The sequence below is a fragment of the Triturus cristatus genome, chromosome 2_2 (assembly GCF_964204655.1).
Source record: "Triturus cristatus chromosome 2_2, aTriCri1.1, whole genome shotgun sequence".
Lineage (NCBI taxonomy): Eukaryota > Metazoa > Chordata > Amphibia > Caudata > Salamandridae > Triturus > Triturus cristatus.
In genome coordinates this window covers 1,152,327,770-1,152,350,656 of record NC_140582.1, presented here as the reverse complement: position 1 = coordinate 1,152,350,656, position 22,887 = coordinate 1,152,327,770, and the positions used below count along the sequence as shown (strand labels likewise).

The 22,887-nt window shown below is 49.2% G+C and overlaps 1 protein-coding gene across 1 annotated transcript in view; it reads left to right on the top strand.

Moving 5' to 3' along the window:
* The window catches only part of DNAAF9 (dynein axonemal assembly factor 9), a 1,049,036-nt gene that overhangs the window by 681,308 nt on the left and 344,841 nt on the right, over positions 1–22,887 (top strand). The window contains exon 26 of the mRNA XM_085642690.1: positions 6,029–6,117. Within this exon, the coding sequence (XP_085498816.1) occupies positions 6,029–6,117 (89 nt within the window). The remainder of the gene's footprint in view (positions 1–6,028; positions 6,118–22,887) is intronic.

The following is a 22,887-nucleotide window of genomic DNA, read 5'->3' as shown; positions in this document are numbered from 1 at the left end:
TGGCCCCTCCTGGGGACGCGCCGATGCCGGTGGCGGATGCTCCGGCCCCGGTGACGTATGTCCCGGCTCCCGTCGAGGTCTCTCCGGCGCCGGTTCAGCGTGGGCACGTTGACTCTTCCCTGGACGTTCCTTCGTCTCTGGACGATTGCCATCTTTTGGTTTGCTCCTCGCCGGAGTCCGGGTGCCGCGTTACTTTCTCTCCGTCGCCTTCTGGGGCTAGCTCTACCCCGTCGCTGCGGTTCCCGGGACTGCTGTTCTGCCCCTTGCGTGGGGCCGCCCCTGCGGCTGTCACTTCTTTTCCGGAGGGCCCTCAGGTTCCTCACTCGTCAGTGGGGTTCCCGTCCTTCCTGGGCGAGCCTTCCCTCCCTACGCCGGAGCGTGGGGACTGGTGGCTCAGCCTGCAGTATTCGCCCACAGACTATTTGCTCTCGCCTTTGCGGGGTCCCTCGGATGCGGGCGTCGCCTTTGTCCGGGCTGTCGCCAGGGCCGCTGGTATCTTACAGATGAGCTTGTCGATCGCGCAGGTGCCTCCTGACCATTTGTTGGAGGTCCTCCACCAGGGCTCTGGTGGGGGGGAGCCCTTGCTTCCTTTTGAAGCCTCGCTCCATGATTCCTTCTTGGGGGCCTGGGGACAACCTGCTTCGGGGGATCCGGTACCTCCCCTGCTGCTTCGTCGCCTCCGGCCGGCTCCTCATGGCCCGCTTGCCTTTCTTCCCATCCCTCCGCCCAGGGCCCTGTTCTTCAGGCTGCCTTTACGTCTTTTCCCTCGGTATTGCTCCAACTGTCGCGGCAGGCCCGTTGGTTAGACTCTTGGGGGCTTAATGTTTTTGCCTCTGCGAGTGCCGCTCTGCGTGTGCTCAACACGCTCTGTGTTCTGGCTAGAGCTACTTCTGCCCTCTGGGATACCGCGGAGGCGCTTCTGCCCTGAATCTCCGGGGAGGGCGCTGGGGTGGACTTGCGGAGTCGTGTGCTCGATGGTCGAGAGTTGGCGTTGTATATTCTGCGTTCAGCTTTGGTTGTCGTGGACTGTCTTGCCTGTGCTATGGCGTGTTAGGTTGCCCTCCGCCGCAATGCCTGGTTGCGCGATGGGGTCTTCACAGAAAATATCCGGGAGCATTTGGTTGATTTGCCCTTTGACGGAGTGCTTCTGTTTAACACTCACGCAGATTCTGCGATTCAGTGGCTTCTTGCAGGCCTCCGTCCTCCTCCTTGATTTCGGTGGTCGTTCTGTGTGTTCCTTGGGAGATGTTAGCCCATGTTGCGTAGGGCGGCCGAGGCTCTCCACCTCAAGCTACCTACGGTGGCAGTCAGCACTAACCTCCTGACAGAGGTGCTTAAGCCGGCAGCGAGCTCTTCGGAGTCCCTGCTACTGTTTAATAAAGCCATCACTGACATCCTTTTGGGCATCTGGTCCAGGCCCAACACAGGGGCTCCTGTGTATAGGATGATTGCCTGATGCCACCACCCGGCTCCGGGCGACTCCACTTTCCTCTCCAACACCCCACCCCTGAGAGCTTGGTGGTCCAAGCCTCTACATCCAAAGGCGCATTCCCTAACGCACCACCTGATAGGAAATCCAAAAAGCAGGACCATCGTGGGAAGAAGATGCTTTCTTCCTCCAGCTTGGGACTGCGGTCGGCAAACACTGCCTGTTGGGCCATTAAACCCACTCCGTGTGGGATACTGTGGCGATACTGTGGCGCAAGTGCCCCAGGCCGTGCTCTCCTGTGCATTTGCTGAGGGGAGAGACGCAGCAAAGTTTACCATTTGATGTGGGCTGGATACCGCCGACGCGCTAGGCAGGACGATTTCCACATTGGTAGCCCTTTCACACTACACCTAGTTGAGGTTGACTGGTTTTTCAGGGGATGTCCAATCCACTCTTATGGACATGCCTTTTGACGGCCGTCACCTGTTCGGCGACAAGGCAGACAACGCGCTAGAGCGCTTTAAGGACTCTCGGATTATGGCCAAGTCCTTGGGCCTCTCCACCACCAGGTCTGCGCAGTCTGCTGTTTGCCCCTTTCGTGGCTGCGTTAGGGGTGCCCCGCCACGTCCCACCCAGAGCCACAGGCCGGCGCAAGCTGTTCAGCCCCTGCGCGGCTGGCGGTGATGTGGTCGCGGCGCGGGACGTCGAGGATCAGGCGTGCAGAGGCGTTCTGAATTCTCTGCAGTCTGTTGATGAGCTTGGACGAGGCTCCGGCGTAGAGGGCATTTCCGTAGTCGAGTCTGCTGCTGACTAGGGCCTGGGTGACTGTTTTCAAGGGAGCCATCAAACGAGTTCCTGTCCCAGAAGTAGGTCGTGGTTGCTACTCCCACTTCTTTCTGGTACCCAAGAAGGACCAAGGACTGAGTCCGATCTTGGATCTCACGAACCTCAACCGCTTCCTCCGGAAGGAGAAGTTCAAAATCTTGACGCAAGCTCAGGTCTGTCTGCCCATGAGCCCAGGGACTGGATGGTAGCATTGGACTTGCAGGACGCATATTTCCATATTCCCGTCTTGCCGGAACACAGGCATTACCTACAGTTTACGGTAGCCCACAAGCATTTTCAGTTTTCCGTGCTCCCCTTCGGCCTTACAAGCGCCCCTTGGGTGTTCACGAAAGTGATGGCGGTGGTCACTGCTCATCTGCGCAGATCAGGCGTTCCAATCTTCCCGTATTTCAACTGGCTGTTGAAGGTGGGCTCGCCCCAGGCTATCGTCTCCCACCTCCAGACTACGGCGGACCTCCTGCTCACGCTGGGCTTCACTATCAACGTGCTGAAGTCACGCCTGACTCCCTCTCAGAAGCTCCTTTCCATCGGAGCAGTTCTGGACATGGTGCAGTTTCAGACTTATCCTCCCAAACAGCGAGCCTGGGATATTCGGGCTATGATACTGATGTTTGAGCCTCTATCCCGGATTATGGTGAGACTGACCCTGAGGCTGCTGGGCCTCATGACCTCCTGCATCCTGCTGGTGGATAAAGTCAAGTGGCATATGCGGGCCATGGAGTGGGACCTGAAGTTACAGTGGGCGGAGAATCAGGACAATCTTTCCGACGTCGTCCAGATCTCGGAGGGAACTGCATGTCAATTGCCATGGCGGTTAACAAACCAAGATTGGGTCAGCAACATATGCCTCTCCCTTACCCAACCAGAGCTGACAATGGTGACTGATGCGTCACTCCTGGGATGGAGCGGTCACGTGGAAGATGCGGAGATCAGAGGACTCTCGTCTCTGGTGGAGTTCGTCCTCCACATCAACCTTTTGGTGCTCCAGGCGATTCGTCTGGCACTTATGGCATTCCTTCCTTCTATCAAAGTAAGAGTAGTGCAGGTGTTCACAGACAACACCACAGTCATGTGGTACTGCAACAAACAGGGCTGGGTGGGGTCGTGACCCTATGTTAAAAGGCTCTTCGCCTTTGGACATGGCTGTAACATCCGGGCTTTGTTGGTGGTTCAACATCTGGCAGGTTCTCTGAACGCCAGGGCAGACGAGCTCAGCCGTCGGTGCATGATGGATCACGAATGGCGTCTTTACTCAGAGGTGGTGCAAGGTCTCTTTCAGCAGTGGGGAGAGCCTTGGTTAGATCTGTTCGCCACTGAAGAGAACGCACATTGTCAGCGGTTCTGTGTGTTGGAATTTCCAAGGCGGCACTCGTTCTGCGACGCTTTTCGTCTCGAGTGGAGCACAGGCCTCCTATTTGCCTTTCTGCCGGTACCACTTCTGGCCTGAGTGCTGAAGAAGATCAAGCGCGACCGGGCCTAAGTCATTCTTGTGGCTCCGTATTTGGGCACAGAGTCTGGTATCCCGAGCTCTTGAGCATGGCCATCGATCCTCCGATCAGACTGCCTCTTCGCAAGGATCTTCTGTCGCAGCAGCAGGGGCCAGTCCTCCACCCGAACCTGTTCAGTCTCCACCTCATTGCGTGGAGATTGAGCGGCGGCAGTTGACAGCTTTTGACCCTCCGCCTGAAATCTGTAATGCCATCTTGGCAGCCAGGTGTACCCCAACCAAGTCTGTATACGCCTGTAGATGGAACAAGTTTGTGGCATGGTGCTCATCAAAGGCTGTGGATCCCCCTTCTGCCCCCCTTTCGGAGGTACTCTTGTTCACCCTCTCCATAGCCCAGCAGGGCTCTGCCCTGGGCACTCTTAAGGGCTACCTTTCGGCCACATCTGCCTTTCTTCGCCTTTCTGTTCAGCCTTCTCTTTTCAAGTTCCCTATTGTAAATAGATTTCTAAAGGGCATTACTCATCTCTTTCCTCCTTCTCTTTTCATAATGCCCCAGTGAGACTTGAATCTTGTCTTGAAGTTCCTTATGTGTGCTCCCTTCGAGCCTCTACATAACTGCCCTATCAGGCTCCTTACTTTGAAGACTACCTTCCTTGTTGCCATCAACTCTGCTCGCAGAGTGAGTGAGCTTTAAGCTCTATCCTCAAAACCTCAATTTCTTGCTGTTTATCCGGACAAAGTGGTCCTTCTTACAAGGCCCTCTTTTTTTTCCCCAAAGAGTTTACCTCTTTCCACATAGGACAGACCATCACTTTGCCTACCTTCTTCCTGCCTCCACTTCCTTCCAAGGAGGAGGGGAGACTCCAACATCCGGACCCTAAACGTGTGCTGTCTTTGTATCTAGACCGCACGAAAGATTTCCGGGTGGACGATGAACTCTTTGTTGGCTATGTGGGCGCCAAGAAAGGTCAGGCTGTACAAAAAGATGGGTTGTCCTCTGCATTAAAATCTGCTACTCCTTGGTGAAAAAGGAAGCTCCATTGGGACTGCATGTCGACTCCTCCAGGGCTACGGCAGCTACTACTGCCTTGGGGCTTGGAGTCCCACTCCTTGACATCTGTCAGGCAGCCACGTGGGCATCACTGCACACGTTCACTAAACATTATTGCCTTGACAATCAAGTCCGGAGAGATGATTACTTTGACCTTTCTGTTCTCCAGGACTTTCCGGTGTGAACTTAGTTCGCAGACCCACCTCCGGGTTGGCATTGCTGAGGTATCTATTCTAAGGTATCTGTAACTAACAGTCTCTTTCAGATGAACAAGTTACCTTTGGTAACGATGTATTTGTAAGAGACGTATGTAATTATAAAATCCTTACTGCCCCACCCATCCCCCCCGTTCCACGATCTGACTTCTAGGAATAGAGACTTCCTTCCAAGGCCCTAGTTATGTGTACCAGTGGTCAGTGTCTTGCATGGCTCTGTGCTTCTGGTGTGGAAAGTTTTGTCAGAACTGACGTCCGCGCGCAGGTTTGGCATCTAAGTAGACATCGCGACGTGATCCCGGCGACCACAACGCAGACGACGAACGCAGAGTCAACCGACACCACCTACCGACGCACAGGGGTACTGCTAAGAGAAAAATTCTCTGGATCCAGTCTGACGCCTGGGGGTAATTCTAAGGTAAAGAATCTATAACTAACATGTCTCTTACAGATACATTGTTACCGAAGGTAAGTAACTTGTTCATTTGTACCACTTTTGCATATAGTCACTCCATTTTCTCAGCTAAATTCAGCCATCCTAAATTTGGCAAAAGACACACAAGTGTTGGGCGGAATGCGAAACAAATCAAACATTCACCTCCAGTCAAGAGATCTGGGTTAAATCCCTCATTCTTTTGCTCACCATGCCACCCGAGTTAAGATGCAGCCATTTGCAAATCAGTGTTGACCCTGCTCCTCGTGGGAAACGGCCAATCTGAACTGCCAAGCCAGGTGCTCCCTGGAACAGAAGCAAGCATCCTGGGACCGGTTTCAGGGTATCACCCCTCATCAGCCAGCCTAGATTTGGCAGCACTGTTGAAATGCCCGGTGTTGACCTAAGCCCCAAGCACTAATAGAATGCTGGAGCCACCACTATATCTGTTCTTGGGCAAAATAAGTCAAGAGTTATAGACCCATTGTCTTCTACATTTAAAATATGTACTGTAAAATAGTGACACCAATGCATTACAATGTATTTGTTGTACATTTATATTTTTCATCTATTTGACCCATCACTTTGTATTTTGCTTCCATTGTAGATTGTCATCACAGTTGTAGCAGGACTTCCCGGCAGTTACTCCAGTGATCTCTGTGCATTTTTGGTTAACTTTCACAAGGAATATGTAAGGTTGGTGTAGGTTTTAAATTGTAGATAGAACTTGTTTGAATGGTTCATTCTGAACAAATACTTGACTATATTAATTCTTGTCAGTCTGTCATCTTGACAATATATTGTGCAAAATGTTAAATTTTTGATTTTCCTCAGTGGTCGCACTGGAAAACAGAGAAACATTGTCTAAAAACCTTTGTCTTTAGCTGTGATCCAGATAGGTTCAGAGATTTTCAGCCGTTTACTAAAAGTCTAGCATACTTGAGGCAGAAACCGCCTGAACAGGTCTCTACTCCTATAATCCTATAATTGTTTCTCCATTACTAAGTTACAAGACTTAAATGTATTTTTCCATAGTATGCTTTTTTAATAGATGCTTCACCATCTTTCTATAACACCTGTGCAGGTCTGGCACAGATTCTCTTAATCACTCTAAATGTGACTTCTCAGTTTGTTGATATTTGCAAAGTAAGTGTATGATGCTCGACTTTGATCAATCTAGACATAGCAAGGAAAGTCTTTTTGTTAATTTCTAACGGTTGTAAAGTAGTGTTATAGATGATGCCAAGAGAAGTAGAAACATATATTGACAGGATTGACTCATGTTAAGCACTTACATACACTTGCTGATGCTCAAAGTCCAGGAGCAATGGTTTCTACCAGAGCACAGGCTAACTCTGAAGGAAGATGAATACTATTAACTGCTAACTATATAGGTCCTTGCCCTCTCTGCTTGACAATAGATTTCTAATGGGTACATCTGATAGAGACTACTAGCCGCAGATTCCTTCATGTAGAATTATCCCCAGGCGTGAGACTGGATCCGGAAACTTTTTGCCACAGAATGCCGGGGGCGGGGCGAAATCATGCGGCTCCGCCCAGGCGTCGTCCGCGTACGTGACGTCAGCGAGGTCACATAAGACCCGCCTCGGCACGCCCACTTCAGTTTTTTCCTTTTCCGCGTGCAACGTGGATCCGATCCTTGCTACGGGCCTGTTAGGCCCGTTTTTCTTCCATTTTTTAGTGGAACAGTGTGCGAATGCCTTCGGGCTTTAAGACTTGCATGTCTTGTGGGCATCTTATGTCAGCGACGGACCCTCACCTCATTTGTATGTGGTGTTTGGGGGAGGATCACGGCACCACAGACTGTACGCAGTGCCAACAGTTGAAGCCGAAGTCGTGGTGGGAGCGCGGATGAAACTTCTCTCGGCGCGTCTCTCCAGGTCGATGTCCTCACCTCGGTCTGCTTCGACGGACGGCTTCAGACTCTGCCGTGGTCGTCGTCCTCGCCTTTCTCTGATGTCACGTGTGCGTCGCTCTCCGGTGGGTAAGTGTCGCAGTTTGTCCCCGGGGCTGGTTTCCAGCCTCCCGGGGCGTGGACTCTACGCAGGAGATGTGGGCCCGCGTGTCGTCCTATCCACCGTTTCCCGGTGTTGGGGTGTCGAGAGTCCAAATGGAGACATACACGGCGGCTTTGCAGGCCTCGCTGGCGTCTGCTTCTCCTTCACCTCCTGGGGTGTCGGCGAATCCCTCGCTCTGCGCAGGGCCTTCTGCTGCGCCGCCGGTGGCTCCGGCCCCGGCGCCGACTGGTTCGGATCCAGGCTTGGAGGATGTGGTGCAGTTGGGGTGCGGCTCCTCTGGGGCACCTCCTTCAGGCCACGGCGTCTCTGCTTCGCTGCAAACTCCCGCGGGGGTCCCTGTGGTGTCATGGGAGGTCGCCGGGGCTCAGGTCGCATCCCGGAGCCCCTCTCGGTCCTTTGACAGGGTGGTCCTGTCTAAGGCCGAGGTGACGCCGCTACGGCGCCAGCAGCAGCTGGACCCTGTGGAGCCACGGAGGCCCGTGGACCCTCCTCGTCCTGCTCCGGGTCGAGGCCGAGGGGAGACCCCTCGTCACTCTCTGGGCCCCTCTCGTCCCTCCACGCAGGTGGCTGCCGAGTCGCAGGTTGAATCGTCCCTGGCACCACCGCATGGGTTGTCGAGCGATCTTCACCTCATTCTGGGCCGCGACTGTCCGAGGGCTTCGTGCCACTCCCCAGGCCCGTCTCGTTCCCCCGTCCAGGTGGCTACCTCGGTGGGGTTCGGGTCGGCGTCACTCCGGCGCTGCCCAGGAGCCGGTGCGGCACCAGGTCTACTCCGGTCTCCACTCCAGTCCCCGGTGTGGGGTGACTTGGAGGTCCCTTGTCTGGCGACGCCGGCTGGTGCCGACGTCCTACCTAAGGCAGCGGATTCTACGGCAAGGCACAGGGGCGTAACGCGGATTTGGACGCTCCTTCTCCGGAGGCATTCATATTGGTGTCGTCCTCCCCGGAGACTGGTCACCGTGTGGTGTCTTTTTCACCAGCGCCGAAGGGTGGCTCCCTGCCCTTCCTGGGGCAGAGGTTTTCGTCGGAAGAGCAGCAGGTCCCTCATTCTTCAGCTCCTTCTGACTTCCAGGTCTGGCCCTTGCCCACCCCGCTTGGCCTCGGGGACGGCCCCCTTTGTTTGCAGTCGTTGCCCACGCAGGAGCTCATTTCTCCACCGCGGGGCCCTACGGAGGCGAGTGCGGCCTTCGCTCACGCAGTGTCCACGGCTGTGGGCATCCTGCGCATGGGTGATCCGGTGGCTCACTTTCCGGCGGACCATTTAAGGGAAGTCCTCCAACAGGGCTCTGGTGGGAGGGAAATCTTACTTCCCTTTGAAAGTTTGCTTCTTTCTTCCCTGACGGGGTCTTGAAAGCGTCCTGGCTCAGGGGACCCGGTGCCTCAGCATCTTCTGCACCGGTACCTCCCGGCGCCGCGTGACCCGGCGTGTCTTTCCCTTCACCCCTCAGCCCCCTTTTGCGGACTGCTTTTCCCTCCCTGCCGCTGCTGTTGACTCCGTCGTCCCGAGAGGCCCGCTGGCTGGACTCTTGGGGACGCAACATGTTCGCCTCGACCAGCGCGGCCCTGCGGGCCCTTAACACCTTTTGTGTGCTGTCTAGGGCCTCCTCCTGTTTGTGGGACTCGGTAGTGTCTCTTGGATCTGCAGGAGTCTGGCCTGGTGGACTTACGGCATCATGCATTGGATAGCCGGGAGCTTGCGGCGTTTATTAGCCGCTCCGCTCTGGACAGCTCGGAGGTGCTGGTCCAGGCCATGGCTTCCTCAGTCGCTCTCCGTCGCCATGCTTGGCTTCGGGATGGAGTGTTCCCTGAGAATATTCGGGAGCGACTCAACGACCTTCCGTTTGATGGCAGCCTGTTTTTCCATGCCCCGGCCGACACCGCCATCCAAAGGCTCTTGGCAGGGCTCCGTCCTCCTCCTCTGCCTTATCCTCCTCCTCCTCCGTCCCCTCCTCAGTGACTTCTGAGTTGGATTGATTCTGGGCCTTCTTAGGCCGGCTGTTCTGTCTCTGCAGTGTGTTTCTAGCCGTTTACGTCCTTCCTTGGGACTTTGGCATTGTTGGCTGCGGGACAGCCCTTTTGTTGATTGTGTGTGGTTCTGCAGGAGTTGTTGCGCAGACTCGGCTCTAAGATTGGGTCTTATGATTTGTTTGGGTTGCTTGTCAAGCCTTCATCGGGGGTGTTTCTTTCCCCGTGGCTCTTTTGTTTTTTCCTCTGCTGCAGAAGTTCTTTCAAAGAGGGGTCCCATATCTTGGGACTTAACGTACCCTATGTGTGGTAGTGGTAGCTGTCATATGGCTTGCGCTCTGCTAGAGGGTTCTGGTCGCCTTTGGGGGCCTGTTCTCCATGGCGTTTAGGTAGGTTGCTTTAGCTTCCTGAGGTCGTGCGCGCGGCCACTCGCAGTGGTGGCCCGGACATCTCCTCCTCTCCCTGCTCCTATCCTGAGGTCTGGGATGATCCTGTGTTCTCCTTTCCTAGGCCTTCTTGGGGCCTCGGGCTGCTCTTCTTGCTTCTGGCTGTGACTGCCGGCACTGTTCTGGCTGGCAGGATGCTTTCCATCTGGAGTGGGTTCGCCTTCTTTTCCCTAGTTTCCTTGGGTCCTCTAGGCTTCTTCTTCCGCTTTCCTGTTTTGGCATTGGGCGGAAGCTGTGTTGCCTTGTGAGGGCAGTGGGGTGCTTCGGCCTCTCAGTCATTGCCCTTGGTTCCTCTGCTGTGAGTGTATGGGCCACTTCAGCCTTCTCTCCCTCCTACCTCCCCTTGGGGTCGGTGGGGTTCTGCTTCTGGGGGTTCCTTTGACCTGGCAGGGGCGAGGTTCTACCTGGTCCACAGCTCTGGTCCCCTGTGGGGCCCTCTGTTCTGCATTGGCTGGTGGGGTCCTTTCGCAGACCCTCCTTCCCAGGGGTTATTGCTAGGGTATCTATTCTACGTGAAGGAATCTGCGGCTAGTAGTCTCTATCAGATGTACGAGTTACTAACCTTCGGTAACGATGTATCTGGTAGAGACGATTCCTCCCCTATTCTGCAAGGACCCTTGAGTTGGTCTTCGGTACTCGCCTCCCGGTGGGGGGCTGTGTCTCCTGTGAGTGCCTTCCTTGTTCTTGCGAGTGACTCCGCCTGGGGGCGGTTCATTCCTCCTTTGGTCCTTGGAGGATGGGGTTCTGGTGCTCCGGTGCCCTGCTGCTCTGGCTACTCCAGGTTTTGGGGGGATTGCTTTCTATCCCTGTCCTCCCTCCCCTCCCTTCCCTCCATTGCTTCCTTTGATTAAGGGTCATCTGGCCTTGTCTTGCCCTTGTCCCTTGTGGGTGGTTGCCCTCTAGTTTGGGGTGGCTTGGAAGTTTGTTGTCCCTGGCTGTCTTGGGACTGGTCCCATTCCTTGCTCAGGATGGGGGGGTGGGCTTCCTACGTGTGCCATGACTTTACGCCTGTTCTTGCCTCCGGGGCACAGGGATGGGAGGTTGTCTATGTGCTGGCAGGGCGACTGCGCAGGTTTCTGCTTGTTATTCTTATTTCTTCTTTCCCTGCCCTTGGGTTCTGCGGTGTTGGCACTACCCTGGTGGTATTGTTAGTCACCGTTTCTTTCCAATTTTTCTGCTCTTCACACACTGTTCCCATGCCTCCACAGTTTTTTATCTGGTGGTTCTGCGTTGTGGTGCGGAAAAGTTCTCCGAAGAAAACTGACGTGGGCGCGACGGGCCGGGTCTTATGTGACCTCGCTGACATCACGTACGCGGACGACGCCTGCGTGGAGACGCGTGATGTCGCCCAGCCCCCGGCGCGCAGGGATGCTGTGGCAAAAAGTTTCCGGATCCAGTCTCACGCCTGGGGATAATTCTACGTGAAGGAATCTGTGGCTAGAATAGTCTCTACCAGATACATTGTTACCAAAGGTAAATAACTCGTACTTCTAACTGGTGATTCCCTCATCTTGTCAATATCACCAGGTGCGAGACTGGATCAGGAAGATTTTTACAGCTTAGCCCTTGCACGCTCTTTGATGGCATCATCCCGGACTGCCTCAGGCTCGTTCTGCCTGAGAATTGACAGTCAGAGCAGTAGTTAGGTGTCACCTTTGCGCGCTAAAGTTAGTTCCTTTTATTTCTGCATCTTCATATGCAGACCTGAAACTAGCTTCCAACTTTTTTCTCGTCAGTTGACGAGTTTCTTTTCAAAATTCTTTGTTTTTCTGTGCAAGGCAAAATATCCCCCCCTAAAAACTTTAGGGTATAAACTCTGTCGGAACAGTCACAAACAGAAGTCCATTGCAGATCCTCACGCCATATGCCTCTGATGTTTGGGTTCAATGCACAACGCCAAGTCGTGCGAGGAGTGTGCATTTATGAATCCAAAGGCGTTCTGGGAACGCAAAGCCTGGCTGTATGTACAGAGCACTGAGAAATGTTGTGTAAGTCCTGTTGCTGCTCAAAGTCGAGGACGAAGAGGCATTCGCACGAGAGGTTATCCTTACAGTCCATGACTTCGGGTAAATCAAAGAGAAACAACAAGAAAATTAAGAGGGATGAGTCTTGCACTTTCATCTAGAGAAATCACAAGAATGTCAGGGGTCCTCTCAGTCTTAATCCCGCTCCTGCTCCTCGCCAAGCTGTCTGTGCCACCTGAACCTGTTTTGGGTTTAGCTGCGATTCTGGAGCCGACTTCACAATCTGGTGCCAAGGTCCTCTCTATTCCCTTCCCTGATGCTGAAGGAGGACGCAGTTCCTGTGGTTGTGCCTGACTGAACCGAATTTATCTTGACCTTCACTGATGTCACGTTCTGTCTCAGTTGAGACAAGATTGGTACCTGTTTATTCTGACTGACAGAACATTGCCTTTATTTAAGAGCCGTCCTTCAGCGCTTCTGCAACTTTTCGAAATAGACTGTAAACAAAGTCATCATGTTTTGTTAACAAAGTCATCAAGCTTTTGGTAACAATGGGAATGAATCACTCTCATACTTTGATGATGGCACTGTCCCCTCAACAGTAGAAATTGCCTCATTTGCTTAGGTCGTCGACGTGCAGCTGAAGTCCTAGAATTCGTTACATGCTGTTGAAGTAAAAACCAGTGTCCTCACAGAAGTTTTGAAAACTCAGAGAATTTCCCGAGCCCCTTTTGCTCTTCAACAGAGCCCTGACTGACACTCTAATGGGTACCGGGCCTAAGCCTTCCTCTTGCCCACCTGTAAATAGGCAGGTAGCCTGATGCCAGAGGCCTGCTCCAGGTGATCCTGCTTACCTGACACAGCACCCTACATCTGAGAGCCTGGTAGTATGGGCATCTACCAGCAAAGTTAATCCCAACTCATTTTTCACGATCCCTTCCCTCCCGATCTCTTCCCTCCCTCAGACAGTTGAAAATAATTGAGGCTTTCAAGAAATAAATATTCATCTCCACCAGCTTTCGATTAGTCAGCGCCAGCTGTCTACTGGATAGGTACTGCCCAGACATTATGGTTTGTGATCGCTGAGCTCTTGGCAGTACTCCCAGAGAAATTCTGTGCTAACCTGATACAAACTATTCAGTTTCGCCAGGATGCATCAATTTATATAATCAGATCAGGTCTGGACACTACTGATTACTTAGGCAGAGCTCCTGCACCATGCCTGGATGAGATCCACGGGCTTCCATGGTGATCATGTGTTGCTGATGGATATGGCTTTTGTCAGGTCTCGCCGGTTTAGTGAGAGTGTCGATTCCGCATTGGAGATGTTTAAAAAAGACTAGAACCACAGTGCACTCTAAGCCATGAAGAGAGTATCCCCAACTGTATTGCTTCTTTTGAGGCCTCGGTAGGTGTTTGACATACAGACAACACGAAGCCTCACTGCCCCAGCAACAGGTGCCCCAGTCCTTTTTGGGGTCTGAGTACATGGACCATTCGAGAATTTCCATCTATGCCTTCAGGGACAGTGAATCTCACAGTCCCCTGTTCCTCCTGCATCAACCTCCAAACCCCTTTAGTTTTTTCTTAGCGGTACATGCCTACCTGTGGGAGCCAGGATCAGTCGTTTCCTCCATGTGTGGGAGAACATAACTTTTGACAGGTGTTCCTGCATTTCGTTCAACAGGGCTACACTCTGCCATTCCTTTCCGACCCTCTGCATCTTCTACCCACATCAGAGCTGCTTTCGGAGGAGCACTTGCCTATGTTGCTGAAGGACATATAGGCTTTTTTTTGGGCAAAAGTTGCTATAGAGAGAGTGCTGGCCTCGAAAATAGCAATTGTTTCTCCTCCTATTTCGTAGTGCTAAAAATAACGGAGGCACATGTCTTATTCTAGATCTACAACTTCTCAACTTCTTCCTATGGAAGCACAATTCAAAATGCTCACACTGGCCCAGGTTCTATGTGTCCTGAATCCTGAAGATCCACAAATGCAGTTTGCGGCTCAAGATGGGCTAGGACCATTTTCTGGGTTGCCATGTGGCCCAAATTGATGGTGGTAGCCTATCTTCAGAGGTTGGCATGCCCGTCTTCCCCTACCTCAACGACTGGATGTAGAATACTGGGTTGCCTCAGTCAGTCACAGACCACCTCCAGACAACGGCGACACTTCTAAAACCAGTAGAGTTTATTATCAACCTACCAAAGTCACACTTGGCTCCTTCAGAGAGGCTTTGTTCATCGGAGTCATTCTGGATATGGTGTGTATTCAGGCGTTCCCTCTAGATCAACCAGTCCAGGACATGCTGGCTAGGATCGCTGTGTTTCAACCTTGGTACTTGGGTCTCAACGTGAATGGCCGATTGACTTCCTGCATCCTCCTTTTCAACCATGGCAAATGGCATATGCAGGTTCTGCAGTGATATCTGAAGTCTCAGTGGGCACCATGGAAACCTGCCAGATTCCATCCAGGTTTTGGAGGAGACTGCAAAAGATTGACAATGCTGGCTAATAGAACTCAGTTTGACTAGCGTCATCTGAGAAAGGTTGAGATCAGAGGACTCTAGTCTCCGGCAGAGAATCAACTCCACATCGTCCTGTTGGAATTACAGTTAATTCGCTTGGCATTGAAAGCCTTTGTACTGTTTTTCAAAGAGAGGCTGGTTCATGTTCTCATGTACAACACCACCACTATGTGGTATTGCAACAAGCAGAGTGGAATCTTGTCCTGTGCCAGGCGGTCCTGCACCTCTGAAGCTTGTGGTAAATAATTTAATTACCGGGACTTAATTTGATACAGAAACATAATAAAATAGCTCAGTAAATAAGAGGCAGAATCCGTGGTATTAGAGGTTCGGAATGGGCTTTATTCCAATGGTCGATTATAATCGGTTGCTCCAAGTTCCATCACCACGAAGGTTCAGGAAGTGAAGTACATATGTTATTGACAATCAATTACTTTTATACAATAGGCATTACAGTGAAGCAAATACAAGAGGCGTAACAATTGATAATACGGATAATATATTCGTGCGTAGCAAAAATAGGCGTAATTGGGAGTGATGAAAGAACGTCATTAGATGTGATGTCATAATAGGGTGGTTCTATGAAAGAATTTCGCAATGTCAGCAGAAATGCTTGGCAGAAATGCGCGCGCAGCAGCATGACGTGTAATTGACGTGCAACTAGGGGGTGAAGGGGACTTGACATTTAGCTCTACATGTGGCGACAGAAGTCTGGAGGGTCAAGTCAACCTAATCCCAAATCATATCTAACATCCCATGTTTAAAGAACTATGTTATCCAAAAGAGAGGTCTCTTAGAGTAGTATCTTATTCTATACTGACTATACTGACTGTTAGTGCGTGTACAAGCGCCTAAGTGTCTATACTAGATGCGAGGGCGGAAATCTTCCATAGCAATAGGGCTATGAATTACTTGCATAAAGACAGAGAAGCCGGGCCTTTTCTCGGTAGCTGGAAGAATGTTTACTTAAACTGCTAGACAGGAATGCATCGGGCAGGGAACGGAGCAGATATTTTCGAAGGTGAAATACAGTTTTTGGCAGGCAGCAGGCTGATGTCAGGCTTCGTGAGCCGCGCAGGGAAATGAGACAAAGTTCATGGTTACAGATGCAGGCTCAGACTGGAGCTTTCAGAGGCAGAAGGCAAGAAGAGTTCGATGACAGAATCAGGGCCTACTTGCCTGGACTGTAAAATGGCATAAGTGAACCATATAAAGCCGGTGGCCTTTCATACTTAGGAATAGAATATCCGGCCTATTCATGGCGGATCTGACAGAGGACATGTTGACGGTGGACGCACATGTGTTTGCGTCTTCATAACTGGAACTGGAGGGAACATACATGTACTTGTGATTCATACATGGAACCGTTGGGGTCCAAGATAGGGGACATAACTGATCAGAAAAATCCATATTTCCACATTCCCTCCTTGTCCCCTACTTGCCCGTTAAGAGATATCAATCTTCATCAATCCATTGATCTGTTCATATAGCATCATTTGTTCTTCTTTCTTCTTCCGTGATGAATGAAATCCTGGTGGTGGAAACACGATGTGGCACACAGACCACAGATCGCTGGTCCACATTGTAGACATAGACAGCAACTGAATAGTATGAGAAGGCCAATACCTAGGAAAGATAGGACCTTCCATCCAAAGGTAGATAATACACTCCAAAACCAACCGGACCAAGTCCAGGTGCCTGGGTTCTGGTGTATCTGGCTTACAATCTTATGAAGGCGAGTTATGGCTTTATATACAGATGGCGAATTTTCTGGTATGAAAATGCAACAGCTTGATCCGATGACCCTACAAGCTCCACCCCTATCGGCCAGGATGACGTCAAGGACAAGACGATTTTGAAGCACAACAATCCGCATAGCAGACTGTTCTTCTGTTAAATTGCCTAAGGCGGAAATAGTTTCGTTCACTACTGCTTCAAGGGTTCTAGTTAATCTACGTATCAGCTTACTATTAGTAACAGTACCTATATAGGGAAAGAGACCTTTATTGAAATCTGTGTATTTTTCCCATGCTGTTTCAGTGTAATCGACTATTGGGAGATCTCTCCTTACTCTATTATTTACTAAATGAGTGTTTCTGTGATAATCAGGAGGAGCTAGAAAAACAGGTGGCAAAAGGAATCCAATGTAGCAAGTACCATCCCAATCTAGAGGCAAACGTACATATGCCGTCTGACCACATATGAAATAGGAATGGCGAGAAGCTCTAAATGTAGACTTGCCTTGATCACTAAATTCTACTACAGTGGTGCATCTACTGTGGCCCATATGTATGGAACCATTCTTTCTTACACATAATTCACCTTTTACTGGAAATATTGGCATAGCGGGCAAAATTGGAGTAGCTTCGGATTCGACATTTAAGATCATAAGATTAAGTGTAAAATTACCTAATCCATACACTTCATTTTCTAGATCAGTTCCTGTTCTCTGGGGAAGTCCCTCCTTGTTAGGGTAGCAGACCTTAAGCAAAACTAAGTTCAAATTTCCCCATACCCAGTTATCTTGATAAACTGCAGAATTCGAATCTAGAGAATTAATTAAACTAAACCATGCTCCACAGGAGCCATTGTGTGTGAACGGGCATGGGAAGAGAGGTAGAATTCCTTTATAATTCTGATAGGGAGGGAGTCGGCCACATATCCAACAATTTGTAGCATTGCTAACCTGATGGGAATGATGTAACATACTAATAAACGTGTTATTGCGCAGCGCAAATCTATAAGACAACTCAAGCGGAGGTAATTCACTAAAAGAATGTTCAGTAGTAACATTGTAAACATGTCTAGAAATAGGATAATATATGTGCAACAATATACTTGCAGTAATTATTAAAAGACTTAAGAAGAACAAAATTAATAATGTCACTATGCAATGACTACGCAGTAATTTACAGTACGCCTGTCGTTTCAACATTTTTCGGGTGTTTTCTCTATTCAGGTCCAAGGGATACATGTCAGAGACAATTCAACCGCTTCACCTTGGAGAGGACTTAAACAATCAAATTGCTTGACTGATTGGATCTGAGTTTTAGTTTATACAGTTCGGATTTACTCTTTTCAACAAAAGGAAGTTTTGAGTCAATGGGTGAAGACACACAAGGTGTGGTATTCACATCTGATTGTAGTCCATGAAATTTCTTGATATGACTTGAATGAATCCAGCCTTTTCTGCCCTCGATCTTCACGGCTGTCCTTGTGGTGAGCAACACCAGCTGAGGCGACTTCCACCTAGGTTCCAGCTGAGTCTTTCGATCAAAGTTCCTCACGAGGACCAAGTCTCCCGGAACTACGTCATGGGGTTTCACCTCAGTGTTGTCAGGAAAAGCTGCAGCTACCTGTGAACGACAAGATTGTAGTGCAGACATCAAGGAAGCCAAGTAATCCGTCAGCATATTACAGTCAATATCAGTTATTTTGCGTGGCATAGGCGTCCCCCACATATTTGGTGGTCTGCCGAAGATCACTTCATACGGGGATAGCCCTGTTCGAGAGTGTGCTACCATTCTTGTGTAAAAGAGTGCAACTGGTAATGCTACTACCCAGTCGACACCTTTCTCCCTGCATATTTTGGACAATCTAATTTTCAGGGTCTGATTATGTCTTTCTACGAGACCTGCTGCCTCGGGGTGTCGGACACAGTGGAATTTCCACTGATAACCTAACAAAAGTGAAACGTGTTTCATTAATTCGGATGAGAACGGCTGGCCGTTATCTGAGTGAACAACACGTGGTAAACCGTATCGTGGGAAGATTTCTCGAACCAACTGTTTGGCAGTAGTCGGGGCAGTGTAATCTGAAACCGGGTATGCCTCCGTCCAACGGGAAAGAGCACAAACAACGACGAGAACATATTTGAATCCTCGACATCGTTCCATCTGGATATAATCCATCTGGAGGACTTCAAAAGGGTGATCAGGAGGCTGAAATCCACCCTGTTCTACGGGAACGCTTTTTCCTGGGTTGAACTGGCAACAGATCATACAGGTACGAACTTTTTGTTTGGCTGCTGCTCGCAAATGTTTATTGAACCAAATGTGTTGAATGCTATCTAGCATAGCTTTTTCTCCTAGATGTGCTGGACTATGTATAGTGTTAATTATAACTTGGACCATTGAATCAGGAAGGAACCACACAGATTTTTCCTTCATCATCCATCCTTGATCCGTTTGAATCCCTCCTAATTCGGTCCATTTCTTTATTTCGTCTGGTGTAGCATGTGTCTGTATGTCAATTACGTCAAGAGTAGGATCTTTAACTGTCATACAATGTGTTGGCATCGGGACTATTGTCTTTGTCATGTCGGATGTTTGAGTTTGAGCAGTCTGTTTAGCTGTTCTGTCGGCTAGATCATTGCCTTGAGAAATGACATCAGTAACTTTCGTGTGAGCTTTACATTTCATGATTGATATTGCAGTGGGTAGATGTATTGCATCTAATAGGGCATGGATGAGGGGTCCGTGCTGAATGTGGGCACCGTGGGAAGTTAAATAACCTCTCTCTCACCACAGCACGCCGAAGTCATGTACAACTCCGAATGCATAACGTGAATCCGTGTATATGTTGACTTTTTTATTTGTGGCTTGAATACAGGCTTGTGTCAGAGCGATGAGCTCTGCGGCTTGAGCTGACAAGGTATTTATGCAATTTGTTTCAATGATTTCAGTGTCTGTTGTGACTGCGTAAGCGGCCACTAAGTCTCCTGTACTTGTTCTCATACATGAACCATCTACATACAACGTCAGGTCTGGGTCTGACAATGGGACGTCTGTCAAGTCTTGTCTGGGTTTCGTCGTAATTGTAATAACTTCAAAACAGTCATGAGCTAGTGGGTCTGTTCCGATTACTGGCAAAAGTGTGGCAGGATTCAATGTGTTACAACGTCTGATTTCTATATGTGGTTGAAACAATGTTAACTCGTACCCTGTAAGTCGCGCTATAGTCAAGTGTTGTGTTTGCGTTCTATTCACAAGAACCTCTACTGCATGTGGTACTTGAACTGTCAATGGATGTCCTAACACTATGGCATCGCTTTGTCTGATTGCTAAAGCTGTTGCTGCCACTGATTTCAGGCACGCAGGTAAAGCCTGAGCTACGGGATCTAATGTACTAGAAAAATAAGCACATGGTTTGTGTGCTCCTGCTTGTTCCTGTGTGAGTACTGACAAGGCAGTACCTTCGCGTTCTGTAACAAAGAGTGTAAACTGTTTTCTGTAACATGGCGTTGCTAAGACAGGTGCTTGGCATAAAGCTTTCTTTAAGCTTTCATAAGCTTGTGTATGTTCCTGAGTCCAAGGGAGAACAGTCGATGTGGCTGCCTCCTGTGTTGTCAACTGAATGAGTGGTTTTGCTAGAAATGCATACTGAGGAATCCACTGCCTACAATATGAAGTGAGGCCTATGAAAGCCCGCACCTCCTTTTGTGTCTTGGGTATTGGCATGTTAGCTATTAACTGAATGCGGTCGGGTGTAAGCTGCCTTCCCTCCTTGGACAGCGAGTGTCCGAGATAAACAACTCGCTGGACACAGAATTGCAGCTTAGAAGGGGACACCTTGTGACCCTTTTCGGCTAGAAATTGTAAAACTGTCAGTGAGGCTTTCTCACATTCGGGTTCGCTTCTAGCGGTGATCAGCAGATCATCGACATATTGAAGCAGAGCAGTGTTAACTGGCATGTGGATACTGTCGAGTTCTCGTTTCAGTGCTTGGCTATAGATGCTGGGGCTTTCTGTGAATCCTTGAGGTGCGCGGGAGAATTTAAAGCTACGTCCATTTAAACTAAATCCGAACAAATATTGGCTTTCCGGATCTATTGGGACGCTGAAAAAGGCATTCTTGAGATCAATTACAGTAAAGTATGTTGCTTCGGAATCAATAGCTGTCAGTAATGACGAGATATCTGGGACCACAGGGAATTGTGGCACAATGCATTTGTTCAATTCGCGCAGATCAATAACCAATCGATATACTGGCGGGGCCTTCGGGTCTGTTCGTTTAAGAATCTGAATTATCGGGGAATTACATACATTGGAGTCTGTTTCCACAACCACTCCTTGGGCAATGAGTTCATCAATGATTTGCAGCAAAGCCACTACAGCATCTGGTGGTAACTTGTATTGTCGCATTCGTGGTAGTACCACTCCTGCCTTTAGTGTGACTCGATATGGTGTAATATTCATGCAACCAACGTCAGTAGGGCCTTGTGCCCATAGATGTGTAGGTAAAGTCTGCAGTCGGGGATCCATGTCTCTAGACACATAGTGACCTTTAAAATCATGTAAAAACAATCTTACTCCTTCCGGAGAACAACATATTATAGCTCCTAGAGCTTTCAGTGTTTTTATTCCTAACAAGTTTTCTGGACATGATTTAGTAAGCAATAAATCTGTAGTTCGGGTCAAAGGTCCTATCGTAAGTGGAAGAGGTTGTGACACTTCATTAACAATAGGTTTTCCTGAAAAACCAAGGGAAATATTCTGTGAGCCTGAGAGGGGTGCCCCTGGAACTTCACTACGTTTTATGGTTGTTCGACTTGCCCCTGTATCGAGTAAAAATTTTCTGTCTTGGCCTAATAATTCACTATGTACATAAGGTCCTTCTTGGTCTACTGGGATCTCGATAAGGGGTAGGTCAACTTCCCTCTCTAGGCTGGTTCATGCGTATCGCTGATAATCAGGATAGTCATACTGTGCGGTCTGGTACAGCTGTCGTGTCGTGGTTTGTGTGGCAGCAACAGGCAGCGCTGGTGCAGCTGGCACAAACTGTATAGACTGTGGTGGAGCTGGCATGGACTGTGCATGCTGCGGGGCTCCTTGTTCATTCTGATCCTGTCTAGGTGGCCGTGGTCTTTCTTTTGTATTACCTATGGCGATATTATGTTTTAAAACTGGACAATCGTGTACGTAATGACCTGGCTTTTTACAATAATTGCATGTCCCTTTTACAGGTCCTGTTGAATCACCGGAATGTGTCATACCCTTTTTATGTCCTTCAGCTGGAACTGTCTGGGAAACTAGCATTTTCATTTTCGTGTCTTTCATGCGTCTTTGTTCATGTTCTTGTTCCTCTCTAATTCTATTGTGATGGTACTGTAACATTTGTAACATTTGTGATGGAGTGTTACCTTGCCATGTACTCTCGAATTTTAACACTCTATTCTTCACTTGAGGCAAGGCATTCTCTACTAATTTTGTCACAAACAGGTGTGGGTATGATTCGCTACTTGCTTTTATGCCACTATTTATACCAAAACATTTTTCAAATCGGGCATAGTAATCACCAGTGTCTTCATCTTGCTTCTGTTTACAGGCTGAAATTGTACCCCAATCTTCCTTTTTCGTAGTTAATAAACGTGGCAGTACCTGTACTAGTAAACCTGGTAGTGCTTTAGTTTTATCCCCAAGTCCTGCTCCTGCAGTTCGGGCCTTTTCTTCTGCTTCTAATGCTGACCATTCTATCTTTTGGTCTCCTACCTCCCACTCTTTTTCCCTGAGTTTTTCATAAATGCCAGCAGGCATCAATACCTTTAATATTGTCATAATGTCGGGATAGGTATACTCTCCCATGAGTAACATGTCTTTAATTTCTCGGTGAAAACCCGCTGGGTCTTTGTCATGACTGGGTACCACTTTCTTCATTTCTAACAACTCTATTTTCGATATGGGCGTATATACAAATACGCGTTTAAACTCATTGTCCTCGCCCTTTATTGGGTGTACTTCTCGTAAGGGATTCTGTCTGTCCATGTAATACGTGGTTCTTTCCTTGATGGGCAATGAGACATGTTCTGAACATACAAAAAGAATATACTGCTTTCTTGATTCTAGTATTTCTTTAATTAATTTAGTACCTGAACCTCTCCATCTATTCATGAGCAATTCAGTCAATATGTCAGGTAAGGGACCAGGGTCCGAATGCTGACTCTGATATAGTATAAGGAGTTGTTGAATCATATAAATCCCAGCTAAACGCTGTTCATCTGGGGTGAGATTCAAAAATGTGTGTGCTACTGTATCATCACTGTACTTTCCGGGACTGTCAACCCAATGGACAGCTGACCTGGCTAATTCTTGTTCATCCATAGAATCGAGAAAATGATAACCCCTTCGTTCTCGGAGTAATTTGTCAGCGGCTTTGAACGAATGCTCGTTAGACCTTATATGAACTATAGGTGTTTGGAAATTCCTGTTATTATCTGGACATATCGGACGTATCGGGCCAATAAGACATCTATTACTATTACAAGATCTTCCTCTACCTACATAAGCTATGGTGTCTGACTGTCCTGTGGGCAGTCCTGATCCTTCCTCCTCGTTTTGTTCGAACTGGTCTACCGCTAATCTTTCTTCGTGTAGGCGTTCTATTTCTTTACGGATCTTTCGGCACATGGCTATTATACAATTTTGCTTATCATGTCTTCCTTCTGATATATTCTGGCTCCATCTGGTAAGAATTTGCATTGCTTCCGGGTCTACCCCCGGTCGGTCTTGATTTCTGATCACACAATT